The 26,358-nt window shown below is 32.0% G+C and overlaps 1 protein-coding gene across 1 annotated transcript; it reads left to right on the plus strand.

Annotated features, from left to right (window-relative positions):
- Positions 1-3,726: 3,726 nt before the first annotated feature.
- Positions 3,727-12,195, plus strand: LOC127723557 (uncharacterized). Its single transcript, XM_052230231.1, has 6 exons — positions 3,727-3,806; positions 4,518-4,646; positions 5,338-5,365; positions 8,377-8,583; positions 10,076-10,191; positions 11,989-12,195. Exons 2-6 carry the CDS (start codon positions 4,524-4,526, stop codon positions 12,100-12,102), a joined length of 588 nt encoding a protein of 195 aa, XP_052086191.1. The 5' UTR covers positions 3,727-3,806; positions 4,518-4,523; the 3' UTR covers positions 12,103-12,195.
- The last annotated feature ends 14,163 nt before the right edge of the window (positions 12,196-26,358 follow it).

A 26,358-nucleotide genomic window follows, 5' to 3' on the forward strand; every position in this document is an offset into this window, starting at 1 on the left:
CATTTCCGATATGAATGTACTACTTGCAACTGGACATATCACAAAGCAAGTGGACAACATCGATAAGTTTTACGTGTCTGTAGCAAACTGGATAAAAACATGATTATATTTAACAGTAACCTTATTCAGTATTCATCTTTACCACCTCTTTTATTAAACAGTATTAAAAATGTAACATATGGAACATTTAAATAGACCGAAAAAGTCACCTCGGTCATTTCTTCTCCTTTGACTATCTGTTCTAAATCTAATACATGTAATAGTAGTGTAGAAACTATCAAGTAACGCTTAACCGTATCAACACTACTGTATCATGTACATCCACTTATTTCACTTATTTGATAATGTTCTCAAATACAACATTCGTCTATACTATACTTAATCCATGTTCTAAATTTTAAATTTCAAGCGGATATGAAAAATAAAGGCAACAGTCGCATATTGCTGTTCAAAAGTCTTAAATTGGTAGGGAGAAAACAAATCCGGGTTACATAAACCGAGGGAAACACATGAACTATAAGTGAAAACAAAGGAACAGAAGGAACACTGAAGTGCAACAAAAACAAGTGCCAACACACATAAAACGATATATCTGAAAACAACTACAATATTCCTGATTTGGTACAGGGAAATTTAAGAAAAAAATGGTGGGTTGAACCTGATTTTATGGCGAGCCAAACCTACCGCGTATATGACAATGTCATAAAATATCGCTAAAATGACAACATCACTTACTTGGGCGGGAAAAATCATTGCAGAGAAACGGACAAACACGTTATATAACAGTCAAAACAGCATGGAAACCGTACGTATGCATCAAATGTGTAACCTTGAACTCCATGGGATTATTTTCACAATACCAGTGCAAACAATTAGCATGGCAATGACGGTATTGAAATGCTATTATTTAATTATTAGGACTACAAACGATAAGACAATATCAGATTGAAAACCATATCAGAAACATCAAAATAAATACACGAGTGTGGGATGTATAAAATACCGAGACACGTCGTATAGCAATGCAAATTCACACTCGGTAAAACAGTCATATTTAGGATTAGGTCACGTTCAGTACTTAGCAGAGAGACGACAAAGATCTTCAACCACAATCTAAGACGTGGAAAAAATATCATAAGATAGACACAGAAACATCGTATGGATCAACCAATTTCTGATGTCGTCCATAACTTTACGGAGTGTTATGTTTAATCTTTCCTCCTTATACCAATTGTCAGTGAGGTCGATTTCTGCGTAAGGAGCACTCCTGTAAATCAAGTCCGTATATTGTGAATAGGCACGAGCATAACGTATCAGTTGATACAAACGGTTACATAAAAATACATCTTAAGCTTTAAATGATATTTACTCGTATGGCCAACACAGGGGAATTTTGTTTTTCAGTCTGTGCGTCTGTTCGTTCGTCTTACCATTCGTCCTTCCGTTCGTCATACTGTCCTTCGTCCGTATTTCCCTCTTCATCTGACAGTTTTTGGTAACAATTGTGGTCAAGGTAGTTTTTGTGTAAGTTGAGGTCAAGTCAACTTGATACTTTGTACACATGTTACCTATGATATGATCTTTTTAATATTAATAGCAAATTAGAGTTTTAAACTCAATTTCATGGTTCACTGAACATAAAACACGATTGTACCCGCTTAAGATTAAATTGTTTGTTAAATGTAATATTAACTTGAAATCAAATCAACTTGAAACTTAGTTCACATGTTCCTTATGACAGGATAATTCTAGTTTAAATGCCACGGTCTACTGGAATTAGAAAATGATAGTGCGAGTGGGGCATCCGTGTACTATGGACACATTCTTGTTTCTTTAATTTTAATTATCGAATAAAAGTATTCATAATTCAAAACTAAAAGACAAATTGAAAGAGTTGGTCTTGTATTGATTCATGAAATAGAAAATGGCCGACGTAAATACACGTAGCTATTATCATCTTACGGAGAGATAAATTACACTGTGTAAAAAATCAATCTGTATCGAAAAAAATGTAATTTGAACAGACATTACCACGATGCATGAATTCTAAATTGACAACATATTTGTGATGTTTTTAGGATTTGTGTTTTCATCAAGCAATGGACATTCCAATTGGAACTAACTATGCTCCTCTTTTTTGCCAACTTGTTTCTATTTTTATATAAGGATGACTTCATACTTGAAAGATAAAAGAAAAGAAGAAAATAGTATCTTTTGACCTCAATTTCCGCTATATAGAAAATAAATTATTATTTAGTTGAACTCACCTATCCCATCGAACTTGAGATAAAGCATACAATAGTTCAGTCTGCATCGAATCTGGACTTACATCGAGAAATTGTCAATGATGGTCGGTCGAAAAAAAAATTTACAAAGAAAGAGTTGATTTCAGCTTCTGAATTGTGAACTTCCAATTTCCTGGTAGCAACAATACAGCAGGATATGCTTATAGAGTATAAATTGCCTTGTAAATACGATTTACAAGGCCTGGTTATTCTTTTCATGATTTCCTTAATAGAGTATTGCTGATCTGAGAGAGTTCCAAGTGTTGAATTAGAAATGGTCCTATCGTAAATTTTTGTCGAATGTCCATTTCACAGATGACAGCATATAACAACCCCGTCCCCTTTTGCTGAATTCGACCTACTGAATTAAACTTACCACTGGGTTTGTTCTAACATAAGTTACACGACGGGTGACAAATGTGGCGTGAATCTGGTTACTATTTTGGAACACCTGAGATCACTCTCAGTTTTTGGTGGGTTTCGTGTTGTGCTGTTTTTGATTCAATATGCTGTGTTTTTGTACTTTTTTTGTCTGTTTGACTTTTTGTTTCATTTGAAGCCATGGCGTAATTAGATTTTTTTTCGACTGACGAGTTTGAATGTATATTAGGTACTCTTGCCTCCATCATATTTCTTTTTGATATGTATTCAACATAAGGCAACAATTAAAATAAGTTAAAACATTTAATATTTTGAAGATTTTAAAAAGGTATGAAACTTTAAATGTATGTGATGCACAAATAAAATATATCGATATAAAAAAATATTGAATTGAAACCTTAAGTAAGTTATGTCGTTAAAAGACTGTATTTTACAATTTTCTGGTCTTGTTTTGCAATTGTATTGAACCCTTTGGTGGATAGTGAAACTGTAAAAAAAAATGATTAGCAAACGAGCATTTACAAGACAGCTAAAAACATAGAAAAGGTTTACCAGTTAGCACCAGGTTTTATTCGCCTCTGGTCTTGATATTCGATATTTAGAATAGAATCATAGAAAATTATGTAAAAAGATAGCATCAATTTTATTCTAAAAATGTATTTTAGATTATATCAATAACTTTAATTTTACTTAAAACACACACTTAATACTTTTTTTTAATAAACGTGCCATGGGGAGAATCACTCTAGATATATATTTGAATTTGTGAGGTAATTGAGTTGTTTTAATCATTTTTGTATTTGTTTTCGATCGATCGCGATAACAAAAATGAAACTACAAAAAAATGTTTTTCAACTCCATAACTTCTTATAACAAGCATGTGATTTTCCTCATGAAAACTGGTTGTTTCATTGTTTCCTAAATCATTTAAAAAACAATTCATTCACTGAAGTTCACTGCAAGAAACAATACGCCTTCTTGATCAACGGTCTTGACGTGGGTAATAAGATAAGTTTATCATGATTCAATTCTGTTTTAGAGTTATCTTTCTTTCTTATAATCTAAACATAGACAATATATTTCGGAAGAGTCTAAACATGGATATTAATTTTATAGTTTGAATCATTTTACCGTTGTATTGTAAGTACATTTGAATTTGATTGATAGCGATTAATCATTATATTATTTGTATTCCATATAGGTGTATGGCATATAAAAAGAAACTGTAAAATATTTGCATTAAATTTAGTGATTTTTAACTGTGAATTCTATTTTCGTTTTATGCTCGAATAATTCTATAGTATAAAACATTAATGCATTGCAACCTTTTGACCGTACATATCATCAATATCATTTTTGACATAAGGAAATTGCTGTACAAAGTCATGAAAATGACAATTGTTTAGTATTTAGAGTTTGGGTTGCTTAATTTACCTTTTGACAAGGAACTTTCCAATTTTAATTTCGTTATTTTTATTATTTTACTTTTTATATTAATATTAGATAGGAAATATATTTTTATTTTAACAAAACGTTTTTCGAGTCTACTATCCAAGAAAACACATTATTTTACTAGTTTGACATACATTATACTTACTCAAAATCTACGTTAATCTGAAACATTTCAATACGTTTCAACTTTCAATGTGCTACGTTGAAAGACGACTTATATAATTTTGCGAAAATAGAGTAAACTGAATGGTCACAAATAGCTTTGTTCGAAAAGATGTACATTTACATCTATACCATATGCATTTGATCTGACTTGCTACTGCAATGGCACTCAATATTCAACAAATCAACAATAAATCAGTAAGCTGAAATATGTTTTATATCATTTTATATTTTAAGGTAGACATGACACAATTTTTGCCGTTTTTAATATCTATTGAAAGAAGAAATGACAACGGGATAGATGTTGAATCATTCGTAAACAGTGCTAGCTGTGCCATTGCAGACAGAGCAAAATATAAATTTCGGGTGAGACATGATGTAATTGTAATTGTATCAATTATTCTAAAAATCAACAAATTAAATATTAAAAAGAAAATGACACAGAAGGAGGGTTCGGTGTAAACATAAATTAAGTAAAACTTTCTTCTCACGCAGAGGAAAACAAATTAGGACTTAAAACAAGACTGGTAAAGAACACAAATATAATAAAGTTTATCGTTATAACATGTTCGAGTGCAATGTAAGTACTAAATCAAAAGAAAAGATGAATGAACAATAACAGATCCATTGTTGACAATAGCATGCCAAAGTAGAGGTACAAAAACAGAACAAAAAATCAAAACAAAAAAACGTATGTCCACAAAAGAGTAATGAGTTCTGTTCTTTACAGATGGAGCTCTAATTTGTTGATTGTTTCTTTTATAATTGTCCTTTTCTCTTTGTTTTTTTTTTGTTTTATATGTTGATGTTGTCTGATTATATTATAACTAAATATTTGTTTTGGTCTGATAAAAATACTTAATATGCATAAGTATTTTCTAAATCTGCTTTTTTCCATTTAAGCAACATATTTTCCACAAAAGAATTCGGTTTGTAAATTTACTACATGATGAATTTGTTTACATAATAAATGTATACGCCGTTATCAAAGTCATCAATTTAATCATAATGAAGTTAAGAAAACAATTTTTTAGAACGTGCTTATCAATATTTTCAGGTAGTTGGTGAAGCAAAGGTTATTGCAAGTATGTTTTTAAACTAGTTAATAGTAACTGACCCATATTTTCATATCTAAAAACGAAACGATATCAGGTATATAAATCACATGTTATATTTTGTTCTCGTTTTTTTTTTTTCGATTCAGCAGTGTTTTAGACATATCAACGACGTACCAACAAAATGTATGTTGTTGAACATATGCCTTATTGTGGATTCGAGTGCAACAATGTTCGTGGATTAAAGAAATTTAGTATTTCAGTGAATATTTGATTTGTTGTCTGCATACAATATATATACATTAAGTGTACTTCGTTGAACATATTTATTAGTGATTTTCCTACATGTAAATACACGATATACACGATAATTGCCTTCTCAGGAAGATAAAAAAAAATACATAGTATTTTTTTTTCGATATCTGATTTTTCCGGATGAGTCGGCTAATGGTGGTTCAGATGGTTTACTGTACTCTACAATATTATTATCGGTAATGAAAAATGCTCAACTATTTCTATAACTTTAAACATACCGCAATCGGTATGGTCAACCGTACCTTAAAAGGGGTACTTTAATAGCATAAAACAGAGATGTGGTATGATAAATGGAACAACTTACCACCAAAGTTGAAATGAAGTGGATGTTAGCAATCATAGTCAACCGTACGGCAGTCAATAATGAGATAACTCCTTATCTTACAGTCGGCATTAAAAGGCCCTGACATGAACTATATGAAACAGTGATTAGGTCCATTTTTGTACTTGCCGATTTATTAATATCAATTGTTGAAAACTAAATTTAGTGCAATATTTGGTAGAAGTCTACACATTAAGTCTCTTTTGAGTCAGCCAAAGCTGATTGAAATGAAATAAATCGTCAAATTGACACTAACTGGTATGACTGTAAATGCATCCAACGTTGAGCGTGACTGTTACATGTTAAAGTGATATCGGTTAACACATAGTGTTCTAGTTTGTATACCTAGTCACGACGATCGGAAACGATTGAATGTTATCAGTTACATTGTATATCACAATCTAAATAAGAAGCTACTTTGTGGAAACAATTTTTACGATCGATATTATGTGAACTCTACAACATGTAGTGCTACAGTCACTATACACCGATTGAGATTTTCTTACCTATCAATATTTGTTTAATTAAATATTTATAACATATCGGATCAAATACTGGTAAACATGTAACCCTTGTGATTTATTCAATTCTGTATGGCCGTGTTTTACAAAAGTCAATTGAATACAAGTGACAGGTTTAGCTAGCTATAAAACCAGGTTTAATCCAACATTTTCTACATAAGAAAATGCCTGTACCAAGTCAGGAATATGACAGTTGTTATCCGTTCGTTTGATGTGTTTGAGCTTTTGATTTTGCCATTTGATTAGGGACTTTCCGTTTTGAATTTCCCTCGGAGTTCAGTATTTTTTCGATTTTACTTTTTGAGACTGTTACAGGATATGTGTTACACAACATATTTATTTTAACTGTACATGATACATTTTACTAGTAATTGTTATTTTATGGTTATGTATATGTTTTCATTTTAAATGTACTTTAAGACCTTCAAGAAATCGGGGTTATGTGCATTAGAATATCGTGTTGCTTCTAAATTTTATATATTGACAACTGACAAATGCCATTTGGTAAATGAGAAGGTTTACTTATTCGTCATTTTAATTTGCCTTATTCTGGTTGTCGAATACAAACAAAAATGCTAGTCTTTAATTGTCTCCTGCGAAACGCATTACGGGGGACATAGAAATGCCGGCGTCTGACCGTCCGTCTGTCTGTGCTTCTGTCCGTCCGGTCTTGTTAGCGCTCTCATGTGTACAATTCTTTCCGTATTTTCATGAAACATAAATATAGATTAGAGTCAGCAATGTCTTGGAAGAGTTCAAAAACCAATAACGATCAATTATTTTAAAGAGTTATGCCCATTGGAAACATTAGTTATATCGAAAATTTCAATGTTGGCGCTCTCATTTGCACTATTATATCACACACATATCATAGGTTTTTATCTGCAATGTTATGGACGAGTTCGAAAATCAGTGCCGAGCAATCATTTTTAAAGAGAGTTATATTTGTCCCTTTGAAATATTTATTATATAGAAAACCGACTTGTGTGAGCTCTTATGTGTACAATGTGTCCGATTTTATAAAGATAATTTTGCAAGTTTATATCATCAGTATCTTTGACAATTTCGAAGATAAGTGCCGATCAAGTATTTTTAAAAGAGTTTTTTACAGCTTTGAAATATTGCTTATATGGATAACTGCATTGTCAGCGCTTTCAAGTTCAATTTAAGTCAGATTTTATGACATTCATATTATAGGTTTATATTAGCAATGTATATTACAAGTTAAAAAACCGGTGCCGATCAATTATTTTCAAAAGAATAAAGCCTCTCGGAAAAATTTATTTTATAGCAAATTGCATTGTTGGCGCTCTCATCTGTACAAATCTAGCCAGAATGTTATGAAACGTATTTCATAGATTTATGTCGGCAATGTCTTTAACGCTGTCGTAAATAGTGCTGATCATATATTTTTAAAGAGTTATGCATTTTATCTTTTTTTCAGTTATTGTCCTTGTACATTGGAAAGATAAAATATGTGCAATGAGGGGGACATTGAAACTCTGTTTAGTTTATTTATCGTCCCTTACAGTGCCTAAATATTAGGGTTAGTTTTAGGAGATATGTTGGTTCATTGTAGACACTCTTTGGTGCGGTTTTAATCATTTTTTTCTGTTTTGCTTGTTATTGTTATTGCCTAAATATATGCGTACAGATGAGAAGACTAAGTATTGAAAAGTAAAGAGAATAATTTGTACGTGGGACTGATAAATTTAATTTGAAAAAAGTAGAATCGTCACATACGAGCATGTGTTATCGTGTAGTATTCAAATTATCAAATATTAATTGTTCAAAGTTCGCATTCGTAGATATTATTTAGATGCATTTGTTTGGATGTAGCAGTAAAGAGAAAAATGAAAATAAAAATCTGTGTTTACTTTTAGTTTTAGAGGTACAAGATGAATCAGTTGTAAATGCAGTTACTTCTGATATTATGAAGATGGGTCCATATCCTGTGATTTGTACACCTCTTACCCGATTAGAATGGTTGGCACAATTGTATGGCATTCGTTCAGAGCACATAGTACCAGCTCCAAGCAAATTATCTGGAAAATTTGTCGCATGGTTTGAAATATCACTGGCGAAATATGGTAATGTAAATTTGTTGATATCTCCAATTTATGATTTTGGTACCTTTGATAACTATCTGCAGTTCTGAAAAACGACTGATACGTTTTATACTTAATTGCGCTTATTGTAATAGTTGATTATTACATAATATTTTTTGTAACTGATTGATTGAACTATATCAACTCTTAAGTACGGCAATATATAATATTTAGTTAAACGGCATGAGATAAAGCGATTATAGATCCTTGAACTAAATCTCATTTATGATTGTTAATCCGATACGGTACTTCAGGGCTTTTTTGTGTGCCGTTGATGTTTTGGTTGCAAAATCAATATTGTTTAGTAAATAAACGTTTTCCATGGACCTTCTCAATGTTGTAGTCTGCGAATTCTTTGTTACTACACGATATTACACGATATAATGTTTTTAAACAATTAAAATAATTAAAGCTCGTAACATCAAATAAGTTGACAAACACAAACTGCTGGTGTTTTCTTTATCCATAACGTAAGAATTGTTATTTTCAATAATATAATAAAAGGTATGAGTCAACGTTATATTTGTCAAGCTATAAGTCGTGCAAAATTGCCCAAATTGTTCATGAAAAAATCACGTTTGTTTGTGCATAGAAAGAAATCTATGAGATAAAATATGAGAAGATAGGTTTTATAATATGCTTTTAGAAAATGAAAAATCCAGAAGTCATCTCTGGTGATCCGCGTTATGTGCACGGTTCGGTTTTTGATCATAAGTGAAGGTCTTATGGTAATATAGGGCTGTTAAACAATTATCTTTCAGACAATGAAGATTTTGTTAGTCTATGGTCAAACTGATCAGTTGTTGGTATTTACCTGAACTCATCAACATAATAATGAATTGTTTAAAAAGCTACTGAAAAGTACTGAGCTTCTCCATGTTCACTACTTTAGTTTTTTGATCGGGTTGTTGTCTCTATTCAACAAATTGTCTGAAATCTACTGCAGTCTGCAAATTGAAATAAAGACTGAATATGACTGAAAATTGACAGATAATGTGAGATCAACAGGATCGTTTAAGACTTAAGTTTAAGAACAAGTAGAACATGAAGCAGGAGTCATCTCTTTAAAAGTAGATCATGATTTATATGACACTATGACAAAACTATGTCACAGATGATCACGGATATGAACAGTTCAAAAAGCAACATATTGGTTTTCTGCGGTTCACCAAACGGAACTTATTCCCAGAAGTTTTAATTGTCATAATTAACTCCGCGGATGCCTTTATAAGAGCAAGGAGAACCCTTTTATATGAGCAGATGACTTAAGACAAGGACTTTATGTTAGGTTTCATGTAAATCACAAATTTTCGTCGTGTTGGTTTGTGGCTTTTGTTTGGTTGTTCATGTATTTTTTCTACTTATCATAGCATGGTCTGGTTTTTGAGGCCATCAATTCTGTAATGTTTCATTCTTTTAAGTTTGTACAATGCAACTCAGTGCATCCATTAAATGTTAATACCTTTTAATACAGGTATGACACAAGCACAAGTTGAATTTCAATGGACGAACTATGCTGCTGCAATCTTCGAACAACGCAGAAAAAAAGAAATCGAGATAGACATTTTCAAAGTTCTTGGGGAAAGAAGGGTATTTGTCGTTTTAAAGTGAATTTACCCAATCAAACACTAATGCTACTAACATTAAATCACCAACATCAACTACATTAACAAATACTAACACAACCAGATCAACAATAGTATTTACTCTATTAACGACTGACAGATCTACACCCTTCGTACATGTACACCCTGTACGCTTCCATAATTAATATACAAATTGAATCAGTTTTGACGACTACCCCGTCAATTACGCTGGACGTCAGAATTGATTTTAAATAAACAACATATTATAAATAATATACATTGTTTGAGTAAACTTCCATACATTTATAAATCACTTATTTTTTTTTAATAACTTAAGAAGGTTGCTCCACGTACCAACGACCAAGGCACGCTCAGGGAAAACTAGAGATTAAACCGTATAGTATTTGAAGGTCAAAAAAGCTCTAAAACCTGTGTTCTCTAGTAAAAATACCTTCCGACAGACCGTCTCATAGAGACAACACGAGAACTTGCTTTGGTAATAAATTTTCATTCTCAATCAAACTATGCACTTTTTACTTGTATAAAATTTTATAACTGAAATTCAGAAATACAAAAATATTCTACGCCTACATGTTTTCAATATAAAATCTGTTATAAAAATGTAATTTTGGTGTGTACGCTTCAAAAGACTGTTAGAAAGTGAGATACATTCACATGCCTATATTTTATCTCTAATCAATTTTGATTACAAACAAATCCTGCTTGGACAATACCTTATTTACAAACCGTTCATACAGACACTTTTCCTCTATAACTGTCCGAAACGCTGGAAAATTCATTTATAAGTGCTATCACTGTCGTTAATTGCACTAATATCCTTATTATCACTATTGCAGCAATCTGTACTGCTACTGTTCCTATAACATGCAAAAACTATATTAAAGATAAATACCACTTCTTGAAATTCCTGCAATAGAAAACTGGCGGACCAGGCATTTGTGACATTTCAAATGATCAATAAATTATTGCGATTTACAGTATTAGCAGGATTTGTTTTATTGATTAAACTTCTATAATGTATAGTTCGTTATTCGTTCCTCATAGAGGTAAATCAAGAAAAGCGCTTAGAATCCAACAAATGTATAGTGTTATTTCCATTTTCTGGGTCGAAACTTTCTGAATCTTATGAATTGTTTCTGCCCTAGTGCATCATCCGATCATTATTCACTGCATCTGTATTAATAACGAATAATAATACGTTATGAAATCATATCAAGGGTCCGTAAATGGGTTTATATACATAACAGAATCAACTGAGAGGAATTTTAAGGATACATTACATATATATTATTAACAAATAAATGTAAATCCTCCTTGTCAGAAGGTGTATGAAATTATTAAAGATAATACATGTATGAATACTTGTTGTTCTACATGTAAATACAGCCATGTCACTCGTATCTCTAGTCATTAGAACCATGGAATATGGAATATCATTCTTCGATTCCCCCTCGATACATTTAGACATTATTATGTAACTACGGATCAAAATTGAAGTCTCTCAGCGAATTTGAGTTTAGAACGAAATAGATATTTATACATTTATAAGCTTTTAGCTGTCTATGGGCTATTGTATGTCTACATCATTGTCCTTTTAATTTTGTTGTATCAGCGTACAATTGTTGCTTAATCAACTTAATTTGTTATCTATAATAAGGGCGGAGAACAAATTATAAAGGGTAATTTATTTAAACTTTAACAGGCCGAACACATCATTCGTTATTTAAAATAAAACTCACTATACGATAAACATTTCTTTTTCTTTCTTTTTCATAATTAGTTATATGGTTTCTCCTGTAGAGGAGCGGGTGAAGAAAACTGGGAACATCATCTATCGAAACTTCCATTGGGAGACAGAATATACGAGAAGATGAAACTTGTTACAAATATGTAAGAAAGGCTAAAAAGTCGCATTCTCGTCAAACTTCGCTGAACTTTTGCGTTTTTTTTAGTTTTTGATTACATAATAAAGTCTGAGATTGATGTTTTCCTTTTGCTTTAATTAGTTACCAGATGTTGTATAAACGTATGTTTGTATGAAATCAATTTTGAAACATTGCATTGTTTAAAATACCAAGGACTGTCTACCCCTGTTATATATCAACTGTTAAGTAAGTTGTATTTGGTAAAAAAACCTTTGGTGTGTGTGGTCCTGAAAGCTATTCTATTTGTTTTGTATTTGGCTCTTAAACTTTTTAGTTCAAGAGTAACTAATGAGCCTTTTGATGACGAAACACACGTCTGCCGTACAATATTATAAGCCTTGTATGTTTGATGAATGTGTTTTTTAAATACAATCACTTAATCCACATGAAATCCATAATTAACATAAAAAAATCACATTAAATCGATCGGTATGTTATATGCTCTACACGCCTCTTTCAAAATATCAAAACTCAAAAGTTACACTGACATTACTCATTTATGGGCTGGTACAAATCAAACTAAATGTATATGGATTTTAAAAATATAATATGATCCTTTTAATTATGATCTTTCATTTACCAAATAAACAGAAAATATGACATGAAAATTTGTAAAACTAATCATAGGAGGAAAGCAACGGCGAGTCTGTACCATACAATAAACTAAGGACGTATGTTATACATCGACCAACGACTAACAGTAAAGGACAGGCTCATGACTTGGGACAGGCATGTATTGAATATGAATGGTGGAAAATGCAAGCCAATTACAACTTGTTTTCAAATAACATTCTTTTGAAATGCAAGATATCGTTTCTTTTTAAGACATGTAAGAGGTTTTTTTTTCTTTATCAACATTCAAATATGTCAAGTCTGAAACCAAAATTGTCTTTCATACTATTTGTAATGAATATAATATTAAATAGCTGAGTAATTTAAACAAAAAACATTTACTATACAAAAAAGCAAGTCAAAAAGCATATAAAAAAGAGCTGAATATATCAAAGAGATATAAATACTCTTAGTCGAAGCCAAACTGACAACACCATGACAAAAATTGGAAAACGACAAGAAATTTGAAGACAAACAACAATCTACCAAGCAAAACGTAGAATACTATCAAAAAAAACTTAGCAATACGTTTATTGTATTGTTTTAATTTTCTGATATATCATTAGAGTATATAAAGTAATAAAAAAGATTGGGCTTCAGAAGTCGACAAAATTAACCAATTAACATACGTTGTTGGTAAACAATATACATTGTGTACATATACAAAGCAAAGTCTTTTCCTTAAATATATTGCATCAATCGCTTTCTCATTGATACAGCAGTGGGGCCTTCAGGCACAGCAAAGCAAGTTCTAAATACGATAGTATTCATTTAAAATCAGATTGAAAACTATAGGTGACTCACATATATATTGGTATAACTGAAATCGATGAACGCCTATTCAATAAAATAATGCTGGTAAAACACGATTTTACCAAATAATGTGTTTTGACACTATTATTGAATCCTTAAGAAGATACAGAGACTGTGAACAGAAACAAATAATCAGCAAACCAGGATGCATGTATATACCAAAAAAAAAACGTCGTTAAGAAAACAAAATGCGATTGTTTAACAAGTTAGCAGCAGGGTTCATTTACCTCAATGGTAGCCTTTTTTGGTTCTGCGTTTTCCCTATCAAAGATCCACTGAAAAAAATGTCGAAATCTGAATTATCAACACCTTTCGGTGTAATTGAAACTGCAAAACACATATGGTGCCGCAGCTTTTTTGATAGAAAAATTGCATTTTTTAAGGGTACTCAACGGTTCCGGAATTTTCGAAAAAGTATAAATGAAGAACACCCCTTGCTAAATTTGGCACAGAAAATGTTTCTCGTCACAGAGAGTTTTCTCTAAATTTCTCGCTATTTCTACACCAATGGCCAACACTCATTTCTCACTATTTCAATTTTGATTTCTAATTACAAGGGCAGCAGAAAATAAATTTACTTCTACCTATTATCTTGGATGTGAAATCTAGGAGGCGCCAATCATCTTTATTTACTTCCTTTTGACCTATATATTGATATATAGGTAGAATTTTACACATTCCACCATTAACATGATTAATTAAACGTTTAAATATACATGTAAGTGTTAGTAATTAATCATCAGGTGCTTTGAACTTCGTTCAATTGGATTACACATACTGTAAATGAATAGAACTGAACATTAATTGCTGCAGTAAGTGTCTTTGGTTTTTTTTTACCTTCGTTTTTGCTCGACTTAATCTGCATTGTAAATTATTTATGCATTAAACTATTCGTCCATGCATGTGATAAATTAAGTTATGTCAATTAATTATTGTTTTACCACGACATTACTCAATTTCATCATTTTCATCTGCTGGAATTTAAAGAAAATGTTCAACCACGGAGTTGTTTCATTTAACTCCGTCAAGATTACAAAGAATTATTATTATGCTTTATTATTACTGTACGATGACTCAAGTTCGTAAATCTGGTAATCTTCAAAACGTCTTAGGTTTCAATGTTTTACCCTTGAAACTCGACTGCCTTGAAGCAACTGTAATTTTATTCGTTATAAATAGGTCTTGTCGAAAACATGTACATAAAAAAAAAAATCCATAATGAAACTTCAACTTGATTATATTGAAAACGCTTTGAATTTTAAGGTAGATATGTCTAAATTTTTGCAGTTTTTTATATATCCGTTGAAATCAAAAATGAAAACGGGATTGATGTTGAACCACTCATTAACTGTGCAAGCGGAGTCATTGCAAACAAAGCAAAATATAAGTTTAGGGTAAGATATGATGTAATGACACTTTAATTGTACAATTTGAAATATCAACAATTGAATATAAAATGTTCGCTTATTAAATAATAAAAGGTAGTGGAGCTTACAACACACGTAGTCAAAGAACAGTGTCGTTGTAAAAATTAAAGCAAGAAGAGTAAAGAACAAATTTAGTATTCAGATAATTATTATAACATACAAACATCTTTTAGGTATTTCACAAACAATCTTTTATGGTTATATCCTTTCCAAAGCAATTGAATGTAGGCATTCTCCTCAAAAGCTAACCAAACCTAAACAGACATATTCAGAAAGGGATATAGTTACAATACTGTTGTCACGTTATTAAATATGGCATATTTTGGTATTAATATTGATCCACTCATAAGGTCTTTGCATCGGAAGTAAACAAATTTATTCTAAAACCAGTTGTTGGCAGGATACGGGTTATGTTCTTCTCATATATTTTTATGATGGTATGATTCTAAACCACTAACGGGAGGGATTGTGCTTGATTTTCATATGATGAAGACATAATCGTTCAATCAATTTAATTGAGGTCTGGAGCTTTCATGTCAGTAACTGCTAGTAGTATTTTGTTAATTTATATATCATTGTAATTTTGAATATTTGTTTTTGTCACCTATTTTGACATTGAACTCGGACTTTTTTTATACTGAGGTTTACTGTACGTATTGATGTGTGTTTGTTTTTATCTACATTGGCTAGAGGTATAAAGGGAGTGTTGAGATTTCACTAAACGTGTTTAACCTCTCCGCATTTTTTGCGCCTGCTCTAAGTCCGGAACCTCTGGCTTTTGTTAGTCTTTTATGATTTTAATCTTAGTTAATTTATATGTTTTGGAGATTAGTATGACGTCCACTTTCACTGAACTAGTAGACACTTTTGTTTAGGGGCCAGCTGAAGCCCGTCGCCGGGTGCGGGATTTTCTCGCAGCGTTGAAAACCCGTTGATGGCCTTCTGCTGTTTTCTGCTCTTTAGTCGTGTTATTGTCTCTTTGACACATTCACAATTTCAATTTTATTGAGAATGATACAGACTGTGCAAGACCCTTATCGTCAAATGATAAAATGACTGAAATATAAGACGATGCTAAAATGATAATAAAAGATCCGGAGTATAAGACTGACAACGTTGTAGCAAAGAGAAAAATTTCGAAATTACGAAATTAATGTCCTTAAAACGGAATGAGTTTTTTTCCTGTTCAATCGGGGTCATTCTATGTTTTTGTTAGATTATTTGTAGACTGTTAATTTTTTTTCTTTTGTGTGACCGTGTTTCGTCTGTATATATAAGTCTAATGATTTATTTCGTATTTTTCTTTTGTCTTGATAAATACTCAATATGCTTCTTTATTTTAAAATCAGAAATTAAGGACAGTATTGTAGAAAATAAAGTTCAGTTCGTTTAACTTATCTTATTACTGTCGTCACGATCGCTCGCTGATCTAGAAAACAGATTATGTCTTACGTTGAATTTAATTAAATATACAAATAATGAGATGTGGTATGATTGCAAATTAGACAATTATCAAACAACGATAAAAACATAGTGGATGTATATGACAAACTTAATTTTAATTTAAAGAAATACAAATAATGTTATAATTGAAAGATATTTAATCTTTTTATATCTTATTGCAGACGATATAAAAACATCTAGTTATAGTTGCATGCTCTTTTATAATTTTAACGTGTTATAGAGGTGAAATATGAAAAAAATGGGGATGCGTTTTGTTAATGCGGGTACGATCTTAGTGTAAACAGTTCAAAAGGATTATAATAATTCAATTGCCTCAATACTTATTACTTTATTTTTATAGACGTCAAATGAGACTAAATTTTATTTTAATGTGATTAAAACCAACATTCATATCTGTTTAGCTATGTGTGGTTGAACATGCGTCGTAGCAACCACTTTTGTTTTTGTTTTTGTTTTTGTTTTTGTTTTTGTTTTTGTTTTTTTTTTTTTTGGTGCTTGTTCATTTTTAGTGTTACTATTACTGTTAAATTAAAGAGTATAAATATAGAACAAAACTACTTGGAATATTTATTAGGGAAGTGGAAAACAGTGGCCAGAAAAAGAAAACACAACAGCCGCTTACAGAAAATAGACAACAATAAAAGACGCATCTATATATGTGGCAATCAGGACAATCCTCTTGTATTACTGCATAGACATCTCTCAATACAATGTTGACTATATAACAACATACTCGATAACCAAAATAAGACACCATTTATTTTACTCTTGTTGGTACCTGTAAAACAGAAAGAGCAGCATAAAGCCTCATACATGTATTATTTTCTTATCAATATCATTGCCTTTTATAGCGGACTATAGGAATCCCGCCTCACTCTTTATGTTCATGTCCAAAGTCAACATATTGTAGTTCAGTGGTTGTTGTTGGTTCATGTCTGTCATATGTGTTTTTCATAAATTGTATTGTTAGAAGTTATGCCGTTATTTCACATTATTCTTAGCTTCTTGACTATACTGTACGGGTTTTTTTCTTATTGTTGAAGGCCGTATGGTGACCTATGTTTACTTACATCCACGTCTTTCGAACTCCTGTGGAGAGCTGTCGCATTGGCAATCATACATGTGCCACAGCTCCTTCTTATGGATAATTATTCATTGAGTAAAGGGCACTGCAAAGAAGATACTGATAAAGATATGTAATAAAAATTTACGTATAGCTTAAACAACTAACCAGAAGATGACTGAGTCGTTGTCACATGCTCCTCGGTCAATTACTGTTGTTGTAAGCCATTTACAACCAAAATAATATATGTTCAATAATTCAGTTAGATAAGACTTCATCAAAAGTGCACACGTAAAGCTGGTTTAACGTTTGGTCTTTAAATCTCTTCATCATAACTTCGTTATCGAATATGCCTTTCAATTGGCTAATTCAAGCGCAACTGGTAAGTCTTGTGTAGATGAAAAGCGCATATTTTGCGTACTGAACTATCAGCCTTGTATCTTTGAAAAGAATTCAAAACAACTGGGTCATGCAATTGCTGGTGAACGTTTCGTTCCGATGGTAATCAGCGAAGTAGTTAGCACTCGAGTGCTGATATGAAAAATCATTGGCTCGACCATTTTCCATAAATTTGTCGTTTATACAATTCAAAATCATTTGAAACACTCAGGATTTTTCCGAAGCATAAATGGCAAGATTTGGAACAACATTTTGGAATTAGTGGTTATCTTACTTCGTAAAATGAATTTACCTTTAAAAAAGTTTATTCAAGCACCATGTTTGATCCATGTGTACAACAAATGCAAGCCTGTCGTGCTTAATAACAAACCTCGTGGAACCCCACCACGTGCACATTGTGTGCCTGTACCAAGTCATGCTTTCTGTGCCGCGTGTTGTTCGTTGTTATTTCCCTCTATTTGTCATTTCATCATTTTCATCTGCTGGAATTTAAAGAAAATGTTCAACCACGGAGTTGTTTCATTTAACTCCGTCAAGATTACAAAAAATTATTATTATGCTTTATTATTACTGTACGATGACTCAAGTTCGTATATCTGGTAATCTTCAAAACGTCTTAGGTTTCAATGTTTTACCCTTGAAACTCGACTGCCTTGAAGCAAATGTAATTTATTCGTTATAAATAGGTCTTGTCGAAAACATGTACATAAAAAAAAATCCATAATGAAACTTCATTATATTGAAAACGCTTTGAATTTTAAGGTAGATATGTCTAAATTTTTGCAGTTTTTTATATATCCGTTGAAATCAAAAATGAAAACGGGATTGATGTTGAATCACTCATTAACTGTGCAAGCGGAGTCATTGCAAACAAAGCAAAATATAAGTTTAGGGTAAGATATGATGTAATGACACTTTAATTGTACAATTCGAAATATCAACAATTGAATATTAAATGTTCGCTTATTAAATAATAAAAGGTAGTGGAGCTTAAAACACACGTAGTCAAAGAACAGTGTCGTTGTAAAAATTAAAGCAAGAAGAGTAAAGAACAAATTTAGTATTCAGATACTTATTATTACATACAAATATCTTTTAGGTATTTCACAAACAATCTTTTATGGTTATATCCTTTCCAAAGCAATTGAATGTAGGCATTCACCTCAAAAGCTAACCAAACCTAAACAGACTTATTCAGAAAGGGATATAGTTACAATACTGTTGTCACGTTATTAAATATGGCATATTTTGGTATTTATATTGATCCACTCATAAGGTCTTTGCATCGGAAATAAACAAATTTATTCTAAAACCAGTTGTTGACAGGATACGGGTTATGTTCTTCTCATATATTTTTATGATGGTATGATTCTAAACCGCTAACGGGAGGGATTGTGCTTGATTTTCATATGATGAAGACATAATCGTTCAATCAGTTTAATTGAGGTCTGGAGCTTTCATGTCAGTAACTGCTAGTAGTATTTTGTTAATTTATATATCATTGTAATTTTGAATATTTGTTTTTGTCACCTATTTTGACATTGAACTCGGACTTTTTTTATACTGAGGTTTACTGTACGTATTGATGTGTGTTTGTTTTTATCTACATTGGCTAGAGGTATAAAGGGAGTGTTGAGATTTCATTAAACGTGTTTAACCCCTCCGCATTTTTTGCGCCTGCTCTAAGTCCGGAACCTCTGGCTTTTGTTAGTCTTGTATGATTTTAATCTTAGTTAATTTATATGTTTTGGAGATTAGTATGACGTCCATTTTCACTGAACTAGTAGACACTTTTGTTTAGGGGCCAGCTGAAGCCCGTCGCCGGGTGCGGGATTTTCTCGCAGCGTTGAAAACCCGTTGATGGCCTTCTGCTGTTTTCTGCTCTTTAGTCGTGTTATTGTCTCTTTGACACATTCACAATTTCAATTTTATTGAGAATGATACAGACTGTGCAAGACCCTTATCGTCAAATGATAAAATGACTGAAATATAAGACGATGCTAAAATGATAATAAAAGATGCGGAGTATAAGACTGACAACGTTGTAGCAAAGAGAAAAATTTCGAAATTACGAAATTAATGTCCTTAAAACGGAATGAGTTTTTTTCCTGTTCAATCGGGGTCATTCTATGTTTTTGTTAGATTATTTGTAGACTGTTAATTTTTTTTCTTTTGTGTGACCGTGTTTCGTCTGTATATATAAGTCTAATGATTTATTTCGTATTTTTCTTTTGTCTTGATAAATACTCAATATGCTTCTTTATTTTAAAATCAGAAATTAAGGACAGTATTGTAGAAAATAAAGTTCAGTTCGTTTAACTTATCTTATTACTGTCGTCACGATCGCTCGCTGATCTAGAAAACAGATTATGTCTTACGTTGAATTTAATTAAATATACAAATAATGAGATGTGGTATGATTGCAAATTAGACAATTATCAAACAACGATAAAAACATAGTGAATGTATATGACAAACTTAATTTTAATTTAAAGAAATACAAATAATGTTATAATTGAAAGATATTTAATCTTTTTATATCTTATTGCAGACGATATAAAAACATCTAGTTATAATTTGATGCTCTTTTATAATTTTAACGTGTTATAGAGGTGAAATATGAAAAAAATGGGGATGCGTTTTGTTAATGCGGGTACGATCTTAGTGTAAACAGTTCAAAAGGATTATAATAATTCAATTGCCTCAATACTTATTACTTTATTTTTATAGACGTCAAATGAGGCTAAATTTTATTTTGATGTGATTAAAACCAACATTCATATCTTTTTAGCTATGTGTGGGTGACCATGCGTTGTAGCAACCACTTCTGTTTTTGTTTTTGTTTTTGTTTTTGTTTGTTTTTGTTTTTTGGTGCTTGTTCATTTTTAGTGTTACTATTACTGTTAAATTAAAGAGTATAAATATAGAACAAAACTACTTGGAATATTTATTAGGGAAGTGGAAAACAGTGGCCAGAAAAAGAAAACACAACAGCCGCTTACAGAAAATAGACAACAATAAAAGACGCATCTATATATGTGGCAATCGGGACGATCCTCTTGTATTACTGCATAGACATCTCTCAATACAATGTTGACTATATAACAACATACTCGATAACCAAAATAAGACACCATTTATTTTACTCTTGTTGGTACCTGTAAAACAGGAAGAGCAGCATAAAGCCTCATACATGTATTATTTTCTTATCAATATCATGGTCTTTTATAGCGGACTATAGGAATCCCGCCTCACTCTTTATGTTCATGTCCAAAGTCAACATATTGTAGTTCAGTGGTTGTTGTTGGTTCATGTCTGTCATATGTGTTTTTCATAAATTGTATTGTTAGAAGTTATGCCGTTATTTCACATTATTCTTAGCTTCTTGACTATACTGTACGGGTTTTTTTCTTATTGTTGAAGGCCGTATGGTGACCTATGTTTACTTACATCCACGTCTTTCGAACTCCTGTGGAGAGCTGTCTCATTGGCAATCATACATGTGCCACAGCTCCTTCTTATGGATAATTATTCATTGAGTAAAGGGCACTGCAAAGAAGATACTGATAAAGATATGTAATAAAAATTTACGCATAGCTTAAACAACTAACCAGAAGATGACTGAGTCGTTGTCACATGCTCCTCGGTCAATTACTGTTGTTGTAAGCCATTTACAACCAAAATAATATATGTTCAATAATTCAGTTAGATAAGACTTCATCAAAAGTGCACACGTAAAGCTAGTTTAACGTTTGGTCTTTAAATCTCTTCATCATAACTTCGTTATCGAATATGCCTTTCAATTGGCTAATTCAAGCGCAACTGGTAAGTCTTGTGTAGATGAAAAGCGCATATTTTGCGTACTGAACTATCAGCCTTGTATCTTTGAAAAGAATTCAAAACAACTGGGTCATGCAATTGCTGGTGAACGTTTCGTTCCGATGGTAATCAGCGAAGTAGTAAGCACTCGAGTGCTGAAATGAGAAATCATTGGCTCGACCATTTTCCATAAATTTGTCGTTTATACAATTCAAAATCATTTGAACCACTCTGGATTTTTCCGAAGCATAAATGGCAAGATTTGGAACAACATTTTCGAATTAGTGGTTATCTTACTTCGTAAAATGAATTTACCTTTAAAAAAGTTTATTCAAGCACCATGTTTGATCCGTGTGTACAACAAATGCAAGCCTGTCGTGCTTAATAACAAACCTCGTGGAACCCCACCACGTGCACATTGTGTGCCTGTACCAAGTCATGCTTTCTGTGCCGTGTGTTGTTCGTTGTTATTTCCCTCTATTTGTTGGTGGTTGGCGGCCGTCTGTTGTACTGGCCAATACTTCTGTAAGCTTTTTATGTGTTAGCTAAAGATTTAATCTTGATTCAGATGGAGACCTTTGTAATTAATAAAAACATCACTGAAACGACGGGTGCCACATGTGAAGCAGGATCTGCTTCCCTTCCAGAGTATATGAGATCACTCACGGTTTTTGGATAGGATCGTGCTGCTCAGTCATTAGTTTTCTATATTGTGTTTTGCAAACTGTTGTTTGTCTTTTTGGTTCTTTCTTTCTTTTCCTTGGCATTGTCAGTTTATTCTCGACTTATGAGTTTTAATGTTCCTTTAATATCCTTCGCCTCTCTTTTCCTCTCTATGTTGAACGAGCGTTTGAAAAAAATATGATGATATTTAGCTCGAAATATTCGGCAAATTAAATTCTTATAATTATATTTTAACTTTAAATGAAATCAGAAATCGTCCGAGTTCTCCATAAATAATGCCATTTGGTGTTGTCTGCTTTAGATTAAATATGATCAAAATCGCAAATGTAATTTTACTAAAATATCCAGATTTTCAAAACCCAGGACCTCTGAACTGTAAGGTAATACTGGCTAAATGGCTTTATCAAACATATCTAATTACAATTCAAAAGATAAATTATGTCTTCGACATTCCTTAAATAAACTATGCATAGCTTTTGTTCCCCGATCTCTTAAATCTTTTCTAGTTGTTAAAAAAATCCACTTCTAGTAAAAAATACACCAAGATACTGGTAGTCTTCAACTATTCAATTTCTATATTACAAATATAAAACCTTTTCTTTTTCTGAAATTCTACTTCTAGAAAATATAAGAATTTTTGTGTTTTTAATTTCAAATTTTAATTCAGTTTCCAATTTTCACAATTAATTGCAAACGTATCTAACATAAACTGTAAATCATTTCTTGATTGTGATAACACAATTGTATCGTCAGCAGACACAAACAAAATAATTTTAAGATAAACCATTAACTCATTTTCTATATCGCAACTGATAGATTCAACCCCTGTAATTACTTTTTTTTTTAATTTAATTTTTATTTTTTTTTTTTATTATTAATTTAGTCAGAGTACTTTTTGTTAATTCTTATGTTTTCATTAATTTAGTCAAAGTACTTTTTGTTAAGTAAAATTCCCTTTCAAAACAAATTTCTATCAAACCAATTAATGCATAAGAACAATATGAAAATGTATGACCGAGTCGACTGTGGCTGACACGACTGTGACCGAACTAGTAGTGATGCCGAAACGTCCCAAAAGCAAAAACATGAACATAGTACAATAACACCATCTGTGGGATGTATCAATACCGAGCCACGCCAACAGGATATTACAAAAAAATGGACTAGACAGTAAAGGTTAAAAATATACAAAGATAAATAAAAAAGAAAACGTTTAATTTAGGAACCCAACTCGTACATGGAAGAGGAAGAAGAAGAATACTACCACGTAATTAAGATGATAAACAACGTAATTACAACCGATATTACAAAAGACCTGGATTCACATACGTTTCCCTTAGTCAGCAAACTTCGATGCGATAAAATGTAAATTTCCTAAGTATTGAGATGACTGTCAATGAGTTCCCGACATGCATATTGATTTGTTGCGGAGTGTGAGTAAGCATCTTTACCCTTTGGCGTATTCATATAAAGTGATGTGATAGGATCTTTATTACGAAACAACTATCCACCAATTACTAAAGAACGAAAATAAAAACTGCAGGTCATCGTACGGCCTTCAACTATGAGGAAACCCACACCGCTATGCATAGATAGTATACTATAAAAGTGCCCATGATGACAAGATGTGAAATTATGTGTACCTTGATAAAAAAAAATGAATGCAAAATAAAAGTCAACCAAGAAAAAAAACTTTCTAACTAATACATGATATAAAGATAGAAGATACCGAACACTTTATGTTAAAACCAAAATATTCCTATCCGCGCACATAAAGTGTCCGTAGAAGGCATATGTCGCAATGTCCACCACTATCCAAAACGTATCATATTTTCTCCTATGGCAATGCCAATTTCCCGCCCTTCAATCAATCAATCATATCACCAAGTCACCAAGTTGATTACGTAAAACCTGTTTTCAGTAACAAGGAGCCGTCTTAAATACGGTATAATTTATGATTTTTTTTTTTTTTTTTTTCTATTTAGTACTTAATTTAGTAGCATTGTACAAATGTTGACAATAATCTATAAAATCATTGAAAAAGCATATTGATTATACATACAAGCTGTTGCCATCAAATAAAATGCGTGTAATGTAAACATTCATATACGTTCTTATTTATTTCCGATACTATTAGTTGTGTAAGTATTATATCCTTTTAAATGTTTGAATTATATATTTTCTGTGCAGTATTTTTTTTTTTTTTTACTTATTCTAATCGCCATTTTTAGTCGTACTTACTGTATTCTTGCCTATACAAAGAAAGTCAAACGAGCATGATGTTTTGAATTGGGTCTGGCAAAATCTTATACTTCATGCATGAGTACATTCAAATTGCTGTGTATGGTAGAAACAGGAATGCAACATAGGTGATGACACTTTGAAAATTAATAACAACTTACTTTTTAAATTCATCAAGACATTATGTTCATTGAGGATTCAAAAGGTGTGTGTGTGTGGAGGGGGGGGGGGGGGGGGGGAGGGTCCTGGTGTTGGACCCCCTTTTCCGATTTTTAGTTTTTAATTATGATAACGTTTTATGGTGTTGCGGGAGTTGGAAAACCCAATTTTCAAAATGGCTGGATCTGCGCCCGCTCTTTAAATTCATTTTGAATAGCAGGGATACAAAAGTGATTACCTTGGTGTTGTTTCCACAATAAAGCGTCAACATATTACCGTATTAAGATTTATACAATCCCCGTTAAAATTTCTTAGCTTAAAAAGTACGTGTACTTTACTTGGTATTAATATAGTTCCACAAAGGGTTTATTTGTCCCATTATTATGTCTTAAAACACAAAATTGTGGAAGGTATAATATTTTTACCTTTCCGGCAGTTCGTTTGTCCGTCTGTCAGTCTTTTTTATACGTCCATTATCCCTCAAATATTAGGGATATGAAGAATGAATAAATGGAGATAATGGTCAACCTCGATGTGACAGCAACCAAACAATATTACCAAAATGCATCTAGACTGAACATGCAGTATTCAACGTCTATAACATGTAAAAATGACGTCTGAAAAATATAGTTCAGCTGTTTAAAAAATGGCAATGATTGCGATCAATACTACACCTTCACACTGACAGCAGCAATCGCAGGCGAGACCCGGGGTTCAGCAGAACCCTTCATGGTTTCTAAAAAGTTATACCCCTTAATATATGTCTTCCCCATTAAAACTTTGAATTAATATTGTTACAAATTACCAATAACCAGTATTATAATTCGTTAAAGATTTTACTTTTATCAATTTCAGGTAGAAAATGTAAAACAACTAATAGATTACAGTACAGTTTTCTTTAAACAAATTTTACAACGAATTGTTTTATAGTTTTGTTTATACTGTTCAAATGTTTTAATCATCTTTGACTTCAGGGGCGATGGATCATAACACGAGAATGAAGACAGAACTCCAAGCAATAACTCCGAGGACGTTAAGAAGTCAGAACTTACATGATATTTGTTTGTTCTCTCGTTGTATGCTGCTTGTATCCGTATCATTGAGCGTTTGGCAAGTTCTAGTAGATTTGATAAACTTACAACTTTTGGCACTGGTACAGGTGCGGTTTTTATAAGCATGCATTGTTCACTGTCTAACATCATTTTGCCTGTATGTTTTTTTATAATTTTGAATACTATTTCAACGTCATGTTTAGATAGCCTGTCCATTTTGGGACTTAAATTTGTTTAAAGAAAACTGTACTGTAATCTATAATGAGTTTCCCGGCATGCCAGGAGAAAAGTTCAAATCTGTGAATATATTGTTGTCATATTTAGTCCACACGTCAGAAGATGACCGTGAATTGTGTTACAACATAACACAGCCGACAGAGATCTTAAAAGGAGCAACGCAACTACAATACTTGAGCAGTGGGTAGATCCTTACTTTAGTGAATGAAACGAGCAGGTAATGCAGAACAAATCACAATGTATGAAGAACAAATA

Source organism: Mytilus californianus, unplaced genomic scaffold (assembly GCF_021869535.1).
Source record: "Mytilus californianus isolate M0D057914Y unplaced genomic scaffold, xbMytCali1.0.p SCAF_13, whole genome shotgun sequence".
In the NCBI taxonomy this organism is placed as follows: domain Eukaryota; kingdom Metazoa; phylum Mollusca; class Bivalvia; order Mytilida; family Mytilidae; genus Mytilus; species Mytilus californianus.